The following is a 22,485-nucleotide window of genomic DNA, read 5'->3' on the forward strand; positions in this document are numbered from 1 at the left end:
ATGGAAACGGCGGTAGTGTGAGAATAAGTTTAAAAATTGATAATAAAATACGATATTAAAAGCCTGAATATACATACTGATGTTCCACAATAAAATTTATTTAATAGTTCATTACGAACCAGCTTTTGGCTTCCTAGGGCATCATCATATAACTCAATACAAAACATATAGTCCACACAACTAGAGTGAGATTTCATAGCTGTACAAAGATAGTTTTTCAGAGATATGTGACTTTTACGACTATATGTCGATCCAAAGACACAAACACAATGTAATACCCAAGAAGCTCTAAACAAATAAATCTTACACTGGTCCATGCACAATACTGCCCTTAGCCTAGCAATCATTTATACGTATACCTAACACAAGAATGAGCATACTGTAGCTATTCAGTACAGTACCAAATTTTAAACATTACACACCTTCTCCAGTCTGGGCAAATTGGCTGGTTCTTCTGCATTAGGCATGGTCTATGATGGGCCTTAGAAAGCTTATAAAAAAATTATTTCTTCATGGACGGTTCCTCAGAAAAGCCTGAAAAACGGTTTTTAGGTGCCAAAAGTAACAATTGTGGGGATAGCCACTTCCATAATTTCTATATGTGACAAATAATCGAAATTTTTACCAAATGTTCTTAAAGGTATGTTCTTACAGAACATCGAAACTTTTTCAATATCATAATCTGTAACCTAAGATCCAGAGGTTCAAAGTTACCATACTTACACAAATAATATACGGTCTGAGGCATACATTTGGATTTAACTGACATAGTTAACACATGGGAAGATTTCCGTAGTCATTGCAATTTTTCTGAAGTTGTCACACTGTTGTTTTTGGTCACCATTTTTTCACCAGTAAAACTTTACGAGGCTCGTCTCTGTATAATGGGCACTTCATGACAATTCAAGCTGTCTTGCCCAGAAATTATTCAATGGTGCCACCCGGCAGCTAAGCGCCTTACAAATAGCTGTTTTGTCACATGAAATTCTTTGTACTTGTAAATCAAACTCCGCATCTTCTTGTATATTGTAGGGGTAACCTAAAAATGTTTTCATTTTCATGTAAAGTAGTGTAAAGTGAACTTGCATTTTACAGGAGACTATTCAGCGTCAACATTATATTGTGCACATTTATCTGTTACTTGTATGTGTGATTATTATGAAAAGGATAGTTGCCACTCACCATATAGCGGAGGTGCTGAGTCGCACAGAGGCACAACAAAAAGACTGTCAGAAAGTGAGCTTTGTAACATTCCATCCTGAATTTTCCATTATACGTGTCAAAGTATATAAAGAAACTGTCAAACTTATCCATAGAATCCGTTTTATATAAGCAGCACACCGTACTACAACAGGGAAAAGAAGGGAACCAGCTGAAAAATGCTCCTGACAGAGGACAAAAAAGATGAATATGCTCTGTTTGGACTCTGCCTCAATCCTCCTCCCACTCTCCTCACCAGAAATTTTGGCATGCAAGCATATTCACACTTATGTGCTAAAAGAGAGTAGCAGAGTGAACTGACGGTGGAAGAGAGTGTTGATAGTGTCATTGGGAGAGAAAAGATAATGCTGATGGGAGAGACGAAGTGACAATGAAAGAGAAAGAGGAGGGGGGGGGGGGGGGGGGAGGGGTTATGAAGACAAGTGCAGTGGAAGCCAAAGAGAGAGGAGATAGTGATGATCAGTTAGAAGTAATGGCTGTAAAATAAAAACAGAGATGGAATGGGACAAAGTAGTGGCAGCAAAAGAGAGAGAAGACAGTGAAAATGTGAGTTGGGTGGAGGCCATAGATAGGCTTGTGGGGTCTAGACACCTCACACCAATGAAATTTAACATGAAAAAATTTACCCACTTTCCCCATCCTCTATACCCACACATAAAATTACCCAGTCTAGGGGAAAGAAGACATGTGTGCAAAGAAGACAATGGTGGTTGAAGAGAAAGAAAGATTATATATATATATATATATATATATATATATATATATATATATATATATATATATATATATATATATATATATATATATATAAAAAAGTGAAACTGGCAGCAAAGGAGGGTGTGGTAAGGAACAGCAAGAGAAAGGGATGAAGAGAGTGACAGTACGAGACAATGACAGGAGAAAGAGACAATGTGAGAAAAACAAGACATACATAGTGAGAGGGAGATGCTGAGTAGCAAGGTTTTACTGTAAAGCGACTGCTTAAAAGGATTTAGAATATTCTGTGTTAAAAGAGTGTGAATATATTCCCATGGCAAAATTTTTGGTGAGGAAGGCAGAATGAGAATTGAGGCAGCTGGTTCCCCATTTTTTTTTTTTTTTTTTTTTTTTTGTAGGAGTCTTTTAAAAAGGGGCATATTTGCCATTTCTGTGCTCCGACAGGAGCTTTTTTCAGTTGATTACAGTACATTCAAAGATTGAAGTATAGGGATGTAGAAGCCAAATATGTTGTAAAAGTGAGTAATAGACCAGACCACTATGTTATATGGACAAAACTGGTGAATTTTATGAACAGTTCAAAAAAGGGGGGGGGGGGGGGGCAGAGGTGAGAAAGGAGTCTTTGTAACGTGGATGTTGAAAAGATAGGACTCATATTGAGAGATATGAAATGGAATGATCACACTGGCTCAGTAGTGGGTAAAGCAGGAGGTAGACTTCAGTTTATTGGTTAATACTGGGGAAGTGCAATCAGTTTACAAAGGAAATTGCTTAAAAATCAAGCATGTGACCTATTCTAGAATACTGCTCAAATGTGTGGGTCCTGTACCAAATAGTACTAACAGAGGTATTGAACATATACAAAAAAGGGCAACACAAATGGTCATATGTTTGTCTGACCCGTGGGAGAGTGTCACAGAGATTCTGAAGAAACTGAATTGGCAGACTCTTGGAGACAGATGTAAACTATCTGAAGAAAACCTACTTACAAAGTTTCAAAAACCAGTTTTAAATGAAGACTCTAGGAATATACCACAACCCCTTACGTATCCCTCACATATGGATTTTGAAGACAGAATTAGATTAATTATGGCACACAAAGAGGCACTGAAACAATCATTCTTCCCACATTCCATACGCGAATGGAATGCATCCTAATAACTGATACAATAGAATGTACCCTCTGTCATTCACTTCACAGGGGTTTGCAAATTACAGATGTAGATGCAGATCAAGAAATCATCTATTTAGTAATGGAGGGATGGGGTGCGGGGTGGGGGGTTGCAGGCGGTGAAAACTGTAATGGTGGGCCAAGGCCTGAATACTGGAACTAGGTTAAAATGAATGTATGATGCAGTAGTTATGCAAGATAAGACACTTGTAGAAAAAAAGATAGCATGGAAAGCTGCATTAGGCCAGTCTTCAGGGGCAGTGGCCACGACAACAACAAAAACGACATGTACTTTCCACAACAAAGCACATGGTGGCTTCCAGAACACCAATGTAGAAACTGAAGAACTGCCAACCCAAACCATCATATTATAGATAATGCAACATTACAACAACCACATTTCAAAGATCTTGGTTATACTCACATAAATGGTTGAGCAACAATTAAAGCATAGCTGATACATAACATGAATGCTTTATAGGTGTGTGTGTGTGTGTGTGTGTGTGTGTGTGTGTGTGTGTGTGCGCGCGCACGCGTGCATACGCACACACAATAAAATAGAACATACTCGTGCTGACGGGATATGACTGATATGCAACCTTCTGCATGTTTCATACTAGTTAGCTCAGAGGAAAGGCATTGCACTAAAGTTCAGCAGTATTTTCAATCAGCTCTTTTGCCTATCCAGCTCTCAATGCGTCAACTACACACTGACTGGCTACCTTTGCTCTTAATATTTGCATTCCACCCGAACCTTCTTAGTATCAACTGAATACAAATTTTCACTAACTACACAGTTAGCAGCCTAATGACAACAGAATCCACTGACAAGTTACAGGAACCAGGAAGATAATATTTAGTGACAATACAGGTTGCATTTATGAAATCTGCCATGAAGAAATTTCTACAATTTCCTTTTCTCAACTACCTAAGCTCGTCAATGAAACAAGAAATGCAGTGGCAACCCACATAAATCAAGTGTTCTGCAAAATCAACAAATCCACAGGTACAAATTTCAATAAAACTCTTCTGGACGTGCGACCCTGTCATAATCTGATAACATGATTTTGACTACCACTGCAGATAGCCTACCCTGATGAAGGTATCCCACAATGGTAGCCAAAGCCAATACGTCGGTAGTTTTATCACATCATAACATGAAATATATTGAAATGGACTCCAGCCCTGGAATTCTACACCGTTATATGAACATATAAATGTCTCTCTGAAATTATTACCAGCCATCATTCTATTGTCAGACTAGACCCCAGTATCAACAAAATCAATCATTAAAATCATACAACTAGCTAGCTTTGACAAGAACAAACAACGGTAATGAGTTGCCTTACCAAAACATTTTTTTCCGTCAGTCATAATTTCTCTGACAAGTTTGACGCAGTCCATCACAACTTCTTCTCCTGTGTCAACTTCTTCATCTCTGAGCTGCGTGGATATACTACATCCTGAGTTACTTGTTGGCTATATTACAATCTCTGTCTTCCATTTACTCTCCACAGCTCCATATAACAACATGGAAATTATTTCCTGATGCATTAATATATGTCCTATCACTCTCTCTCTCTCTTCTTCTTCTTCTTCTTGTTAATGGGTTCCACGTGTTCTTCTTCTTGGAAATTCTGCAGACATCCTTCTATTACACCAGATCTCAAATGCTTTGATTCTCTTCTTTCACAGTTTTCTCACAGTTGGTAATTCCCTTCCATACAATGTTGTGTTCAAAATGTACATTCTCAGAAATTTCTTCCTCAAATTAAGGCCACGGTTTTCTCATAGTCGACAATTCCCTTCCATTCAATGGTGTGTTTGAAATGTACATTCTCAGAAATTTCTTCCTTAAATTAAGGCAATATCATACAACTAGTCTTGATCAGGAATGTTCTCTTTGCTTATGCTAGTCTTTTTATGTTGTCCTTGCTTTGATTATCATTTCTCATTTTGCTCCAAGATTACAGTATTCATTCACTTGGTATATTTTGTAGTTCCCGATTCTGATGTTAATTTTATTACTAATCTCATTTCTGCTACTCCTCATTACCTTCATCTTTCTTTCATTTACTCTCAATTCATATTCATTGCTCAGTACACTGTTCAATCCACTCAACAAGCCCTGCATTCTTCCCTGACTTTCACTGAGGATAGCAAAGACATCAACAAATCTAATAACCAATATTGTTTCACCATGAATTTTAATCTAAGTCATGAGCCTTTCTTTTATTTCCATCACAGCCTCTTCAATGTACAGACTCAATTGTTTTCAATCACAGCTCTATCTTCTTAGTCTTCCACACTTACAGTTCTTTCTACGTTCTTATACATACTATGTACTTCCCATACATCTAGCACCATTTTACATTGCCAAACATTTTTTCTAGGGCTCAGTGGTAAAGTGTCATATTAAAAATATATAAGTCTTTGGTTCAATTCCTGGTCAATCCTATCTGAAATTATCTTAAGTCTTGTTTCCATTATTAAGTGTTAACTGTTCCTCTGATGCCTTTACCTTCCCTAAGGCCAAACTGCTCATGCCTAACAAATCTTCAGTTTTCTTTTCTATTCTTGCCAGCAAATTGGACACGTGAGTTGTTAGGCTTTGTGTGTGATAATACTTGAACTTCTCTACCCTTACTATCTTCAGGATTCTGTGGATGATATTCTTCTGAAATTCTCATGCCATTTGTCTCTCAGATTCTACACACTAATTTAAATACTTTAGTTGGCATTTTAAAAATTCTGAAAGAATGCTATCTATATCATCTGCCTTATTTGACTACAAGTCTTTCAAAGGTCTTTGAAAGTCAGGCAGTAATAATATATCCCCTATGTCTGCCAAACCAACTTGTACTACTTCTTCCTCACATCACCAGACAGCTCCTCGCCCTAATGTACAGCGCAATTACACTGCACTTTTTCCATCAACCTGCTCCCTCTCCTCTACACTTAACAATGGAATTCCTCCTGCACTCTTAACATTGAAACCCTTGCTTTTAATTTCACCAAAGGATGTTTTGACTTTTCTGTAGGCTGAATCTGCCCAATTTCTTCCCATTTTTCCTGTTGCAAAATCCGTGATGGTCATGGGGGAAGTTTTTTGAAATTAGACCACTTAGCATGGAATGGCCCATGAGTTAATGTGTTAAATATTTGACGTTAAGCATGTAAGCAAAAAACGCTTAGAAAATATTTCAAATTATGTTTAAAGTTTCTTGGAAGTTGCTAAATGGTCCCATCTTCAAATACTGAGTGAATATAGTCAGGGTAACTGGTGTGCCACGTATTACACTGCCTCATGACATTTGCAAAGCCTCTAATTGTTTGTCTTAATATGTTAAACCTTTACCAAAACAAGTATGTGAGATATTTAAAAGTAAATTTTTATTGGCCCTGATAGTTCTTAGATAGGCAACCTGCAACTTAGACAGTGCACCATGAACATTTAAGCAATAGTAATTTAGATATGGAGGGGTAGGACATTGAGGGGTGATGCAAGAGGGCAGAGGGGGAGGGGGGAGGAAGAAGAGAGCAGAGAGAGAGAGAGAGAGAGAGAGAGAGAGAGAGAGAGAGAGAGAGAGAGGAAGGGAGGGAGGGACGGGTGAGGAGCATGGGGCAAGAAGGTGGGTGGAGGGCGTGGGATCAGTCAAGAGCAAGAAGCTGAACAGGAACATAGCAGGAGAGGCAGGCCAAGAGCGTAGAGGGAGGGGTGGCCACGAGTGTAGCGGGAGAGGTGGGCCAAGAGCATAGAGGGAGGGGCGGGCCAAGAGCGCAGAGGGAGAGGTGGGGCTAGAGGGCAGAGGAAGAAGCGAGGGAATGGGGAGGGCAGAAGAAAAGTGAGTAGAGTTTTGAACATGATATTAGGAAAAGGATTAGATTGCTACTCACTGTAAAGATGACACATCAAGTGTCCTTTTCTTTACTGAAAGGTAGCAGTTTTGCAGACTGGCACAACGGAAGGACTGTTACACATTATAGCTTTTGGCCAAAGCCTTTTTCAAAAAAAAAAAAAAGTTGCGCGCACGCCACACACACACACACACACACACACACACACACACACACACAGAGAAGCAAGTACACCTGACACACACACACACACAGCATTCTATGAAACTGAATCTCTTGCTCTCCAGCATCCGGAAGAGCATTCCAACATTACCTCCATAAGTTTTCCCACTTGCTGACATTCAGCTGCTGCCCTGGGGCACCACTATCCAAATCCCTACAAAACTCCCTCCCAACACTCCAAATCCAAAGCCTAAACAATCCTGGAACACTGTTGTTAACCTTTTCATCAAATCCTCAACCCCACAGTAGTTTCAGTTTTATCCAAAGGCCTCACCTTCAGCCTACACACATATTTAACCAAGCTGAACATGTCAAATACCTACTACTCTTCTTCCAATCCCTGCTAAGGGAACAATTCTTTGATACCAGTCCCTCCAACCAAAGTGAATCCACTGACCCCCCCCCCCCCAACACACACACACACACACACACACACACACACACACACACACACACACACACACCTAGTTACGTCTAGGTCATCTCCCAGGAATTCCTTACCTCCAACTTGGCAGCACCATCCTTCCTCAGGTCCCATCCTAAGAATACCAACCTTTCAGTAGAGGAAAGGACAGGCATAAAGTCTCAAAACAGATCCTGAGCTAATCATCTTCCCTGCAGACAAAGGCTCCACCACTGTCGTAATGAGTCGCAGTGACTACCAACTATCTGACTCGTCCACCTATAAACTTTGTCACAGTGAACCCACCCCAGAAGTTCTACGTAACCTCTAATCCCTGATTAAAGCCTTACGTCCTTCTAGAACCTCTCCCCTGAATCCATTTCCCTCCTCACCCCTATGACACCCAACTTCTGTAACACCTCCAATCAATTGCCCGTAATTGAGCCCCCAATGTCTAAGATAGCAACCACTCCGTTCATCACCTCTCCACCAACCCCATCCCTTTACCTCCTGATTCCCTACTGCTCACTGCTGATGCCACTTTCCTACGTACCAACATCCCTCATGCCCATGGTCTTGCCACAAATGAACACTACCTTTCCCAATGTTCTTCGCATTCGAAACCCACCCCATTCCTCAAAAACCTTAATAAATTTATCCTAACACACAACTACTCTCCTCTGAAGGGAAGGTATACAAAAAAATCTGTAGCACAGTCATGGTCACCTGCATGGCACACTCCTATGCCAACCTGTTTATGGACATCTATAACCACCAACAGTAACTACATTTGGACCGCTGCCATCCCTTCCACCCCTCTCATGCAGACTTGCCACCTGGGGATGGCATATCTGCGGTGACAAGAACTCCCTTTCCCAGTATGCTGAAGCTCTCATCAAGGTCTTCACAAACATGCACTCTTCCTTGGACCTGGTCATCAAAAAAATTTCCCACGCCATTTCCCCAAACATCACAATAATCCCATCAACCCCGAGAGCCAGCTACAAAAGAGTGTCCCTCTTCATCAACCAATACCACCTCCGACTGAAACAACTGAACATCTTTCATCATTCCCTGAAATGAAGTACATCCTAACCAAGATCCTTCTCACCTATCCTGAAGTGGTGTTCTGTAGCAAACTCAACCTCCGCAACCTTCTTGTCCATCCCTATGCCCCACCCAATCCCAACCCCTTGCCACAGGGATCATATCCCTGTGGAAGACCTAGGTGTAAGACCTACCCAATGCACCCACCCAGCACTTACTACTACAGTCCTGTAATAGGCTTATCTTACCCCATCAGAGGCTGGGCCACCTGTGAAACCGGCCATGTTGTAAGCCAACTATGCTGCAAGCATTGCACAGCTGTTTATATTGGTATGACTACCAACCAGCTGTCCACAAGAATGAACAGCCAACACAAGACTGTGGCCAAGAGCAAAACAGACCACCCCATGGCACAACATGACACTGAAAATAATACACTTGATTTCAATGTCTGCTGCACAACCCCAGGTCAATGGATCCTCCCCTCTACCACCAGATTTTCTGAACTAAGCAGATGGGAGTTATCCTTAAAACACATTCTCCACTCGCAAAATCATCCCGGTCTCAGCCTACAGTAACCTACTTTCCCCCCACCCTCCACGCGACAGTTTCCATCCCTTCATCCTATCACCTCTTCCCTTTTCACATTCTCTCACCCTCTTCATGAGCCATCCTCTGCCGATGTAGCTGCCTATCCTTTCCACTTCCCTGCTCCTCTCCTTTTCTGTTCTCCTCCTTTTCCACTCCCCATTTTTTCCCCTACATCCCACCTCCAGACACTGCACCTTGTAGTCTCTAGCCCCTGCACACTCCGCCAGACAGTACCATTCTCCCCCCACCCACACTCTGTCATCCCTCCACCTTTCCTACCCCACTCCAGATTTCTATTCCCACATGACAGATGCGTTCCGGTTGGAGCTGTTTGGTCAGTGGCAAAAGTCATTTGCGTGTGAGATGTGCTTGCTTGTGTGAATGTGTGTGTGTGTGTGTGCGTGTGTTTTAACTGCTGAAGATGGCTTTGGTCAAATGCTATAATGCGTCAGTTTTTTCATTGTGCCTGTCTGCAACTCAATGGATCATTTTTATGGTGAGTAGTAATCTATCCTTTTCTAATACTGTTGATATTGCAACCTGGAGTTTCCATCATTAGATTTGAAAATAAAATTGAAAGCAGTTCTGCTAAACAAAAACATTTTACTAAACATAGCAACATACTTTTCACTGATAAGACTCCAGCATTCCTGGGCAAGTCACTCTGGGTTTGATAAGAAATTTTATCTTTTCTATTTTAACATGAAATTAGTAAATTAAAATTTCTGATGACATCAACATTTTATTACCTATGCAACAGCATTCCTCATTTCTTCAGAACATGATGCCATCTACAGTGACTGAGGTACTTTCATTATCCCTCTCAATAACTCTCTAACTCATTTTCTCCTGTTGTACCTGTTCCACTTACATTGCTCTCTTCCATAATCATCCAACCGATTATTAGTGATATCTCTCTTGTTCAACACACTAAATATGTACTTGGAAGAAATGACACTAACTAGCGAAGGGAAATACTTGCTGTTACTGATAAGGTTTTATTCTGCTTTAACAGTATGTAACAAGTACAGAACATCATTAATGAAAATAAAGTGACAATCGGAGACAGTTGTCCTAATTGGAAGGACCATCTGGGAAGAAAATATTGCCTGGTATCCACGAGCTGTGTCTGTGTTCCATGTCAGGAACAAATATCAAAGTTATATACTGGATAGCTGTGTGGCATGCTCTATAGGTGTGATGATGGAAAAGGTTACCCAAGAAATTTTGCATGTACAAAGACTGCCACATTAGAGTAGTGCTTAAGCTATTTGTACCATGCTGTAAGAGAAGATAAACCTGTTCGAATTCCAAAAGTTATATGCAAACATGAATTTGAGTCTGGACAGTATAACAAAAATCTCTTTTGTCCCCCATACCCGTTCTTTTTCATGTATGTCCAACTGCCGGCCACCAACAGAAAATCTTCTTTCTATATTTAAATCATCAAAATCTTCATGTGACTGGTTGATACGTGCATAACCTTCCATGTTATATGGTGCCAGTCCAAATTAATGAGATTCTGGAGTTTCTTGGTTACACTGGAAAAAAATGTAGTAGTTATACTACTCTGGAAATAGTAAATTAGAAGTATGTACAAATAATGTTCCACTTAGGGTATAATCTCTCTCTCTCTATTAAACACGCACGCACACACACAAATAACTATTACTAAACTTGTCACGTTGTAACAATCATATTCATTTATAAAAAGGGATGTACAACCAAACACACAGCATCTAAAACTTACCACTTTTGTGATGAGAGTAAAGTTCTGAGGCATCTTCTGCTCCTCCAATGTCTTCATGTAATTCCTCAAACTCTGTATTTCACTCCATAAACAGAATTTATTCGTTCTTTGTAGCACACAGTTCGTGTAGATTACATCCACAAATATAAAGAAAAGTTGTCAATTGTAATTCAATCTCGCGTATAAATTCTGATTCTTTTGATTGTCATCAAGTTTAAACTTCATATGGTTTTATCAACTGACACAGACTCTACTTGAGAGATCAGTGACTTCCATAAAAGCTGAACATATTCTTATTTAACAATGCAAAAGGCAACAAAATACAGCTCACAGTAATCAACATATTCACTAACACACAATTAACTGAATAACACATAATCAACATATTAAGTATCATGTAAAATAACAGCAGCACAGTAATAAACTGTAGAGAAAGAACACAAATTTGCAATGTGATTAGTCATGTCATTTAGCGTATACTACATAAGGAATAAACCATAGCAATGAATTCTATAATCTGTATCCATATTTTTTTTTTATTTTCTACGCTAAACAGTAATAATGCCATACTGTAGATGCTTCATGGGTTCATAACTATAACTCGGCAGTCATGAAGGTTGTCAAAGTTCATTGCAGGAAACAGTAAGTCAAGTGACAAAAACTTCCATTTCAGTTTAACCATTTTACTTCAAATCAGTAGTATCTTGAAGTTACTGATAAATTTAGTTGGTGCTTTTTCTTCATTTGCTTGAAAATTTTCAGTAGCAAATTCATTAAAGTCTTTTTGTAGTCTTTGTCTAAATACCTAGTGCAGGGTGTTCCAACACTGTCCAATAGGGCACTCGTACTCACTTAGCTTGTTCCAATGTATACTGTCATACATACGCTGAGACAAACTTCTTTTGCCGCAAGCAACCAATGACAGCATTTCAAGACTCAGACAATCTCTGTAGCACAAGGAGAGAGAAAAGGGATATACATAAAAGCTGTACTACATAGCGAAGAGGTTCCTCTGAATAGTAAAGCTGCTCACCCAACTACTGTCTAGTTTTGAATTATGAGTCGCTGCATTGAAACATATCTACCTAGTATTCCCATCTTTCAATAAATGTCAGCAAGATCAGACAACATCAATTTGTTGCAGAGCCTGACAGATAAATTTGAGAGTGGCGGGTTTCTCCAAATCAATGTAACCACAATACATCACTGAGATGATGGCACACAAAATACGTTACGTCAGTATGACCTCTTTGATGGTATGTTCCATGCAATAGACATCCAGCCTCTGGTGAAAATAGAAATATTGCTTCCAGAATGAGATTTTCACTCTGCTGCGGAGTGTGCGCTGATATGAAACTTCCTGGCAGAGTAAAACTGTGTGCCAGGCCGAGACTCGAATTCGGGACCTTTGCCTTTCGCGGCAAGTGCTCTACCATTGAGCTACCCAAGCACGACTCACACCCCATACTCACAGCTTTACTTCTGCCAGTATCTCGTCTCCTACCTTCCAAACTTTACAGAAGCTCTAATGCGAACCTGGAGAACTAGCACTCGTGAAAGAAAGGATACTGCGGAGACATGGCTTAGCCACAGCTTGAGGGATGTTTCCAGAATGAGATTTTCACTCTGCAGTGGAGTGTTTTAATCTGCCAGGAAGTTTCAGAAATATTGCTGTTGCACACCTTGTCTACCCTATGCTCAACTGCCATACTAGAACCCACTCAGATGATATGCAGAGCTATTTCATTTGTGGCAATGAAAGGAGTCTTCACGCTCCAACAAAGCAGTTATCCGAATTGCTCACATATGGATGAACATAACAGATAATTAAGGTAGACTAAATAGAGTAACCCCCCCTGAAAAAAATAAATAAAAAAAGAAACCAAGGAACAATAGGTGAAAGACACATGTAACTCAATGCAACAGCCTGTTTGTTTAGAAAAATAGCTACGAAATGAAGTAATAAACCAACAGACTGAATTACTGCAACACAAACTGCCGATAAAAATCACAGATAATAAAAGACAAACATGAAAATCTGATGCTAACCAAATGAAAGCAGCCAAAATTGAAAAAGAATATTTAGCACATCTGTATAAAAGAAGGGATAGCATCACAGAACAAAAGCAAACAAAGAAGAGGAAGAAACAAAGCTCCCAAAAATTACCTAACAGTCCAAAACAAAAACAAAATCTGGAGTAGCACTGTGTGTTCTAAAACCAAAAAAAAGCTGCAGGACCAGACGGACGAACAGTTGTCTGCTGTCAAATCCATGAAGAGAAATGAGACAATCTTGCAGCTACAGATTTATTGTCGCGACAATGAAAGTCATGACACAAAATATACCTAAACCACCGAAAGTTGGATTATCATGACACAAATGTAGACCTGCAATTAATATTCCTCCTTCAGAGAGAATTTATAGACAATCTTCCATACTAACAAAATGAGTATTATAGCTCTTGATGAACCACATCACATGCCACACACTAATATACACTGAGGGAAAAAAATTACCACAAGGAAAGAGAATTAATGTACGGTAATGAAATTTCAGGAATACATTTGTCTAGGTAACATTGTGCGAGGCTTCTCTCCTCCTTGAAACATTCTTCTTAATCATTTTGGAGGAATTCCGCCTTCCAGACTTTTCCTGTGAAGTGGCTAATATTACACAGTAACAGGCATTGGTAAGTTCACAAAGCCATTTCATTATCCCAAAGTCAAATTCATTAACTTCTGACCGACAATAAGGACAGACTCTCTTTACAATTCTGAGTCCAATTTCATTGTGTGTTATACATACATCTCCCTAGCTACTCAGTCTCACAATCAACGAACTTCACCCTGCACTCTTCTCCAGACTCTGAACCCCTGCCTGCTCTGACATTATGAGTAGCCGTCCTGCATCACCATAGTAGCTTCAATATAAATCACCACACCAATCTGAACACAACTTTACATAAATTCAGCCTTCCATGGTTCAACTCTCACTGTATACGTATTTCTATTAACACCACCACACACAACCTCACAATCTCACTTCAGCAGTATGGGGGCATGCCACCAACTCCCACTGACCCCATGCGCATTTGCATCCTTAAAATTCAGAGGTTAATTCAACGGCAAGATACGCCATTGCAAATGTGAAGTGCTGGTACATTAATAATCTGTGGTAATTGCCAGAATGTTGAATGCAAGCATGCAAATGTGCATGCACTGTGTTGTACAGGTGCCAGATGTCAGTTTGTGGGATGGAGTTCCATGTCTATTGCATTTAGCCTGTTCATATAGGGACAGTTAATGCTGTACGTGGATGACGATGGAGTTCTCGTCCAATGACGGCCTATTATGTGCTTGACTGGAGACAGATCTGGCGACTGAGCATGCCAAGGCCACATGTTGACACTCTGTAGAACATGATTGGTTGGTTGGTTTAAAAGAAGGGGGAAGGGACCAAATTACGAGGTCATCTGTCCTTTGCTCCAAAGGAAACAATGCCACAAGGGTGAGAATAAGACAATGATACTTACACCACAAAACAGAATCAAAGGAAAAACCACAACAAGGACTGAGGGGCAACGAACACTTAAATGGACAAAAGGGGACAAGAAAACCACAAAGACACAAGAAACAGGTAGAAGAGGTTAAAACAAGAAAGCAGGTTACCAAGGCTGACTGACCATAAGGATAAGAAGGAAAAACCAGCAGCTCTGCAACACATTAAAACCTCCACCCCGAAGCACTAGGGTGGGGGACACACAGGGACAAATGATAAAACTCACCCTCATGAATAAAATGTAGAACTAAAGCTGCTGTTGAGGCACTGTCGCCCAACACCGAAAGTAGGGTGCTGGGAAGGTTAAACTGCCAAAGAGCAGTTAAAAGTGGGCAGTCCAGCAAGAGATAGATGACCATCATTCGTGAGCCACAGCGACACCAAGGTGGGTCCTCGTGACAGAGTAGGTAGCCATGCGTCAGCCACATATGGCCAATGCAGAGCTGACAGAATCCCTGCGAGAGGCACGCATGGAGGTCTTCCCCACATTCGTAGTTTCCTTAATGGCATGCAGCTTGTTGTGCGTACTGAGGTTAAGCCATTAAGTCTCCCAAAGTCGCAAAACCTCATGGCATTATACAGAACACAGGTTAGTTTCAGAGAAGCCGATCTCCATAAGCGGTTTCCGCATAGCCTGTTGGCAAGTTTGTTGCCTGGGATTCCGACATGACCTGGGGTCCAGGCAAACACCACTGGACCATTCCAGGGCATAGATCGACTCCTGAATGGTCAGTACCAAATAATGACAAGGCTGCTAAAGGAGTCAGTACACAAGATAAATGTCTCGCCTGGGCATGAGCGGATATTGAGCATGAGATATGGCCGCCAGCTCTGCAGTGAAAACACTGCAGCCATCCGGGAAGGAGTCCATGAACATAGGCAAAGACAACGTGACCATCAGCCATCGAGGCCCTACAGCAGATGCTAGACCATTAATGGCCACAGATATGGAGATACACTCAATACGGAGCCCTGTGGGACCCCATTCTCCTGGATATGGGGGGGAACTGTGGGAGGCACCAACTTGGACAAGGGAAGTATGAAGCAACAGGAAACTGTGGATAAAAATCGAGAGCGGGCCTCAGGTCATGTAATGCGCTTTTCGTAAATAAAAAAAAAGATGGCAACCAGGTGCTGGCATCTGGAAAAGTTTGTTCTTGACAGACTCGAGGGACACAAGATTATCAGTAGTAGAGCAACCCTGGAAGAAGCCACCCTGACATTTAGCCAGTAGGCCATGTGACTCCAGGACCCAACCCAACTGCCGACACACCATACATTCCAGCAGCTTACGGAGAATGTTGGTGAGGATGATGGGCCAATAGCTATCGACACCAAGCAGGTTTCTACCAGATTTAAGCACAGGAATGATGGTGCTCTCCTGCCATTGCCAAGAACGAACTGCTACACCATCCACGAAATCTCTCTCTCAAACAATAAAAAATTTAGATAATTTCCACCTACCACACAACAAAGAGTGCCATAGTCCAGCCAAAATTTTACACAAATGTCATGGCTCAACAGAGCACACTGTGTGATAATTCCACACAGCATGACAGTTGCATAAACTACACCCATACTAATCAGCTGTTTTATCACATCAGTCGTTCCTGCACTCTGAGTTGCTGAGCCAAGGATAAGCACCGCACCCCCCCCCCCCCCCGGTCTCTTTCTCTCCGCACGCGTACACACACACACAGTTTTCATCATCAACTTGTTAGTCACTGATGTCCTCAGTATCTCTACCCATACAGCAAATACCTATCTTCATTCCATAACTGCAACACCACATGGGACACCCTGATCATCTTGGTTGTACCCAGAGGTAACAAAGTCTTTTGTGATCTCTTTCTTGATTTCAGCCATACAGCACTGGAACAAACTGCCCAGCAATCTGTGACTATACAAAACCACTATGCATTCAAGAGATAGCACCTGCTATCATTGGCATACCTTCCATCTCAGTACATGCAAGCTATTTTCCTTTTGTTGGACAGTGAACCAGTATGTGTCAAATTGTCAACAATACTGATGTATTTCGCATTACTGTCTATTTATGTTTTGTCTTTCCATCTCAGCTGCTAACCTCATCCTATTATTTCTCAATCAACTTCTCCACTTCTGATTACTTCTGCACTACTGTTGTACATCTCTCTTTGATGCCTTTCCAATTGACCTAAACCTTGGGCTCTGCTACAGGTCAGTCTGTCACCACAACCAAGACTTCAGGGGGAGGTATGTCCAATAAGTAACTTTAGCCCATTTCCGAAATTCCATATATTCAATGTTATATCAATCATCATCATCACTATGAACATATATACAATGTACACAGTAATGTTAAATAACTAATGCTGTCTGATTAAGACTGGGCCCAAATCTTGCCAGGTGAAACACATGCCACTAATAAACAAACATGCTTATCCACAAGAAAGAGCTTTTAGCGACAGTTGATATTATGAAACCTTACGTCATAGCAAATGCAGTGAAAGTACAATAAACCCTGTATATACATTCATTCACACATGCTAATGACCAATTTGAATTCATGAACCAAATGAGAATGCAAAAAGCTATTCCAACAAATAACATCTAGCTACAGAGGGATAGCTTTATTTAAATAACGATACATTTGAAGCTGTTGCTGTACTGAGTTAGAAAAGTCATTCAGAGTGTTGCTGGTAAAATACTGCTACATGTAAGTTCTTTAATTTCCACAGTTTGTTGGGAAAACACAGAAAAACAACATTGTAAATAAACAAAAACAGGGTATGAAGACAAAAATTAATAGAGACAAGAAGATTGCAACCACTGTTTGAGCTTTGGATGACTGTGCACATGTAGTCAAGATTGTTGAATCATGAAGTGTTGCCCATAAAGGCAAAAATTGTTATTTCATTTCAAATAGTGTTAAATGATCTTGAAATTTCAAATAAAATAAAAAAAAGGATGGCTGTCATCAATTTTAGACATGTTTGTACACAAAGTAGAGATTAACAACATCAACAAACTGAAATATGATTAAATAACTTTTATTCACTATTGTCATTACACGCCACATATTCCATGTATGTAAATCACCTGTGTATAAGCTTCCAGCATTCAACAGGCACTGTCAAAATTACTGCTATGATTGGCATCAGCTGAAAGTTTTCTGTCAGTGTAATAGTTATGTATCTTCTTTACATGAAAACAATGTAAGTGTAGTTGTATGCCATCATAGGTTCAAAATAAACAGCACACCACTATTAAACAATGAAATCTTTTGGCGAAAGGCGCTGACCAATTACAGTACAGTACTTGAAAATACAATATGTCATTCTGTCACATAAGCTATAAACAGCCTACTGTGTTACACTAAATTTTCATTTCAACATGTTATATATTAATTTTACAAGTGGTCAAAAAATGTTATATGTTGTAACAGGTGGAACTGCTACAAGTACTTGGCGAACTTGTTCAGTTCTTAAAAAAAAAAAAATAGATGTCATACAATGTGAACAATTATAACAAGCGAAACGCAGAGGGATCCACAGACTACAAAAATTCAATGTAGCCTACTTTATATGCACATTAACAAAGAGGGGGAGATGAATACTTTCAAATAGAATATAGTAGATTAAGACACCATGTCGTGAGTGGATCAAAAAACAGGAAGCGATGCCATATGCGAAACGCGATATTTTCTATTGCATCGGTGTCAGCGGCAGAAAGTAAGCATCATACATGGTACCGTTTTTCCAAATACTCCACATATATTTAACAGCACCCGTCTGAAACACTACCACACTGTGTGATGGGCGTTACTGTTTATCAACATTGAACAGAGTATTTACTCTGATGTTGATAAACAGAAACACAAATTACGCAGATTGCAGACGAAGTATTCGCAATAAAATCATCAGACGAGTCTACCTAGCATCAAACAGCATAAATTTTCTTTAACACTTAAGACTGTGAAGAAATTTGTAAACACACATAAAAAACCGCAATAAGCGGTTGTTGTTGCTAAGGTGTCAATCATCGGGGAACGAAGACACGCACATCGCCAGCCGCATAGCACATATCATTAACATTTCGCACCACATTGGTACATTCTGTAAATAAAGTAATATCGTCACAACTGTACTTCCCGAAACAGGCGATACAATGCTCGCAACTACGACGAAATGTATCAAGTCGATAGGTATCTACAAGAACAGATTATTCCGCCACATACACGCATAACGACGATCCGAATCGGTAAAGCGCTTTTCTCTTCGAAAAAAAAACGAAAATGAAAACATCACCAAACATCTACTATGTGCTCGTTGCACAAAATATTTTGTAATTTTCAGAGGCACGAAACTTACCTCGTCAAACATTCCTTCTTCCGTAACTACACTAACTTTTTGTAAACAGTTACAACCACCGATTAAACAACTATCACCAACAACAATATCGATTCTTCAACTGTGACTATCCCCAGAAAGATAAAAACCAAAGGTCTTAGCATCTTGTCCATCCAAGAAATTTATAATCCAGCTCCCATTGAATTACAGCATAGACGAACTCCGCTTGTACGTGAACCACATATCTTTAGCAGTAGTCACGTTTTTGTTTTCCCTGCAGTTGTTTATGTTACAGTGTATGTTACGAGACGAATAAAATACAAATTACATGTTCTACTTAATTTCCATTTATATATTTTTTGAGTTTTTCCACGTCATAGAGTCTCACACGCAAAAATTATCTACGAAATATACATATGAATAGAATAAATAAATAAAACTTACTAACTTAGAGCAGATACTTAAAGCAAAATTACGAACTATTGAGAACTGCAAATGATATCTCTTAATATGAGAAGCTAACATTTTCGAATAATTAATTTGAAAGTGGAAACAAGACAATTTAGGCTTACATATATATAAATACACGCAAACAAAACAATAAAATTATATCCATCCTAAGCTTGATGATTCACAGCCAAATAAGTTAGAAATTCAGAGGTAAAGCTGTAATCAACCTTAAGATTGGTCTGAACACTACAGTAATATAAGCAATGTTCGCACATGCAACAAAAGTGTCATCACACTTAGAGGCATATTGCAGTTGCAATGCACTTGCATGTGCGAATTTCCAGTTTTCAGTGAAACATCTGGAGAGATGTAACTTTCGGCACCCAACAAAAAGTTCAACTTGGTTGTACTTCGTTACGCCACTTTTCTTACTCCTTTGCTCCCTACTAGCTGTAGTTCTGAACATATACATTTTGCAGCAGTTATCGTGAAGTTGCTGCTGCTGCAGTCTATTCCACTGTGTTTTCATGTTACTACTGAAAAAAAGTCAAACCAGTGGTTCGCAGGTACACTTTTGAAGCTTCTGGAACTGCAAGAAGAACAACCCATCCAATGTTTAATTTTCTGTAGCAGTGTGTGTGTGTGAGTACAACATTTGAAAACAATGATGTAGGCCTGTCCTGCAGTCTTGAAAACTCTTTGGATGAATAAGTCAATAAACCTAATACATAAAATCGAGTCGTACTAACTTTGTGACCAAGCACTGTATAAATTGTTTATTATATATGGGAAAGAGCACCGAGTGTGATGTTGCAGCTGTTAAACTAAAAATTGGTTCGAACAGACCACAGTTGTATTGCCAGTCCTTAGTGTCCAATGGGCACAATATTCGGCGATCAGACATGTCGCCATCGTCAGGTGCGCTGACGAACTGAGATTCTGAGTTCTTCTTCTTCTTCTTCTTCTTCTTTTTTTTTTAAGCATATTTCATTCCTTCCCATAAGGGGAAGGCGGGCCTTACTAGAGCTTGCTTTGCTCTTTTTCAGCCGAGGGTGTACAGGGGACATCATTTAGTTATTTTATTTTATTCATCTGCATATGTGCTAATGGGAATGGGGAGTACTTATATCTCCCAATTAGGAATTTATTTGCAGGAAAATCGGGGAACAGCTCCGGTATTCATCTAGCAGCCTGAGGAAAACCTGCAAAACCCGGCCAGAGCTGTTGGTGTTCCCACGTTTGGTTGTTGTTTCTTCTCATCCCATGCGCTCCTCTTCAGGTCAGTAGTGGTAGTTGCGGCAGTAGTTGTAGTAGCATCGCTTCTCCTCTTCGTCCCGGAGGCGAGCTTCTTCCTCTTCTCTCCTCCTTTGCGGCCAGTACTCCAGCCAGCTGCACTGATCTCTGCCTCGCTCGTCATAATTTGCGCACACTGATTCCATGATCTCGAGGTCAATTATGTATCTGCTGTCTGTGAAGACTTCTTTCATCAACACTTCTTTGTCGATCAGCGTGGCGCGGTTTGTCTGCTCGGCTTGGTCACTTGCAACAGACGGTTCTGTTTCCGCTTGTACCGCCACCGCTGCTGTTCGCAGCTTGCGCTCGAATGCCTCCCGTAGCATGAGGCAAGCAGCTTCCATCTCCGCATACAGCACGATCTTGAAGCGCGTTTCCGCTTCTTTCAGCGCGGCTTCGATGGTTGCGTCCGTTCCTTCTTGGCTACTGTCCTCTCGTGCACCGTCTTCTGCCACTGCGGCGTCTTCGACTTCCCGGCGGTCTGGCGCCGGCTGACGTCGCCTGTTCGCGGTCGGCCGACCCGCCCCTTTGCCACTCTCACTGGCAGTGGGGGTGGCTGTTCGCTCAGGGGGACAGCGTGTTGCCATCTCGTTGTTCCTCTGCGCTGGGGACGAGCGTGAGGATGTCTTCCGTCGTCTTCTCCATCGTCTCATCTTTTTGGCCTTGGCATGTTCTTCAGGTGCAGCTCGCTGCACCTTGATGATTTTGGCATGGTCCACAAAGGCCTTGCAGCCACGCCAGCTGGCCATGTGCAGCTCGCCACAGCGGACGCACATCGGTGCTTCTTCTTGTAGTCTTGTGCATACGTGGCTGTATGGTTGCCAGTGCACTTGACACAGGTTGACTGGTTGCGGCAGTATTTTGCCACATGCCCCTCTTGTTGGCACTTAAAGCACTGAGGCCTGGTGTCCAGTTCCACAGGCAGAGGCTCCATCGTCACGTCGAATCCCAGGATGCTGTTGATCCTGAGTACTTGGTCCACTGGGGTCATCCCTGGTGTGTTCACAGCCAGGATGAATAGTGGAGGTCTTCTCCTGTTGGTTCGGTTATGTAGCTTTACCGCTACGTCTCCGAGCCCGTCGGCTCGTAGTGTTCTCCGTACCATATCCTCGGAGCATAGCCAGGGAAGCCCTCTAAGGAGGGCCTTCATGTTTTCTTTCTTCTCTTTCAGCTGGGGCTTCTCTTGGGCCAGCGTTCTGTATGCCTCACGGATTGGTGTAAACACCTTGGAGTCATAGAAAATCCCCTCCCCCTGCGATGCGTTATCTCCGCTGTCCGCACCCGCAGTTGCATGTCGGAGGTCGCTGAGACACTGGCGTCGGCGTCTGTGGTGGCGTTGGTGTAATTGCCTCATCCACGCTGGTCTCTCGTTCGTTTTCTCTCCTGAGCGTCTTTTCAATTAGACTCAATGCTGGTTCCCATGCCTTTCTAAGGCTATAGCTGCAATCTCGGTAGATGACTACGAATTTCGATAGCCTATCTAACGACGCTGTCCCAGTATTTAGATGTCTGTGCCAAGACCCTGGTATGTTGGTAATTCATTTCTTGATTTTCGGGCAAACAGTGCTCTGCGACCGCCGACTTGTTGGAGTAACTAAGTCAAGTGTGCCTCTGATGTTCTCGGCAACGATCTTCGATGGTGCGCACTGTCTGTCCAATATAAGTCTTCCCACTCTGACACAGGATCTTGTATATGCCGGCCTTCCGCAAAATCGTCTTTGAGACTTCCCTATAATGCTCGTGTTTTATTGGGTGGGTAAAAGACAGTTCCTACTCGGTGTTTCTCCAATATCCGTGCTATTTTCGCTGATAGTGCGCCAGTATACTGTATATAGGGAATGGCCATCTCTTCCTCCGTACTTCCTCCGTCTC

General features: G+C 41.2%; 1 protein-coding gene across 4 annotated transcripts in view; it reads right to left on the reverse strand.

The window, feature by feature from the left end:
- Positions 1-19,013, reverse strand: part of LOC126457917 (uncharacterized protein CG7065-like) — a 74,893-nt gene extending 55,880 nt beyond the window's left edge. The window contains exons 1-3 of one of the 4 annotated variants that reach the window (XM_050094607.1): positions 18,892-18,959; positions 10,981-11,086; positions 10,610-10,771 (exon numbers count right to left, since the gene is read on the reverse strand). In XM_050094607.1, coding sequence (XP_049950564.1) covers positions 10,610-10,720 — 111 coding nt within the window. In that variant the 5' untranslated portion in view covers positions 10,721-10,771; positions 10,981-11,086; positions 18,892-18,959. Of the gene's footprint in view, positions 1-10,609; positions 10,772-10,980; positions 11,087-17,620; positions 17,762-18,891 lie in introns of those variants that run through there. The other 3 variants (XM_050094609.1, XM_050094610.1, XM_050094611.1) reach the window with 3 other exon arrangements.
- Between the last annotated feature and the right edge of the window lie 3,472 nt (positions 19,014-22,485).

The sequence above is a fragment of the Schistocerca serialis genome, chromosome 2 (genome assembly GCF_023864345.2).
Source record: "Schistocerca serialis cubense isolate TAMUIC-IGC-003099 chromosome 2, iqSchSeri2.2, whole genome shotgun sequence".
Taxonomy (NCBI): Eukaryota; Metazoa; Arthropoda; class Insecta; order Orthoptera; family Acrididae; genus Schistocerca; species Schistocerca serialis.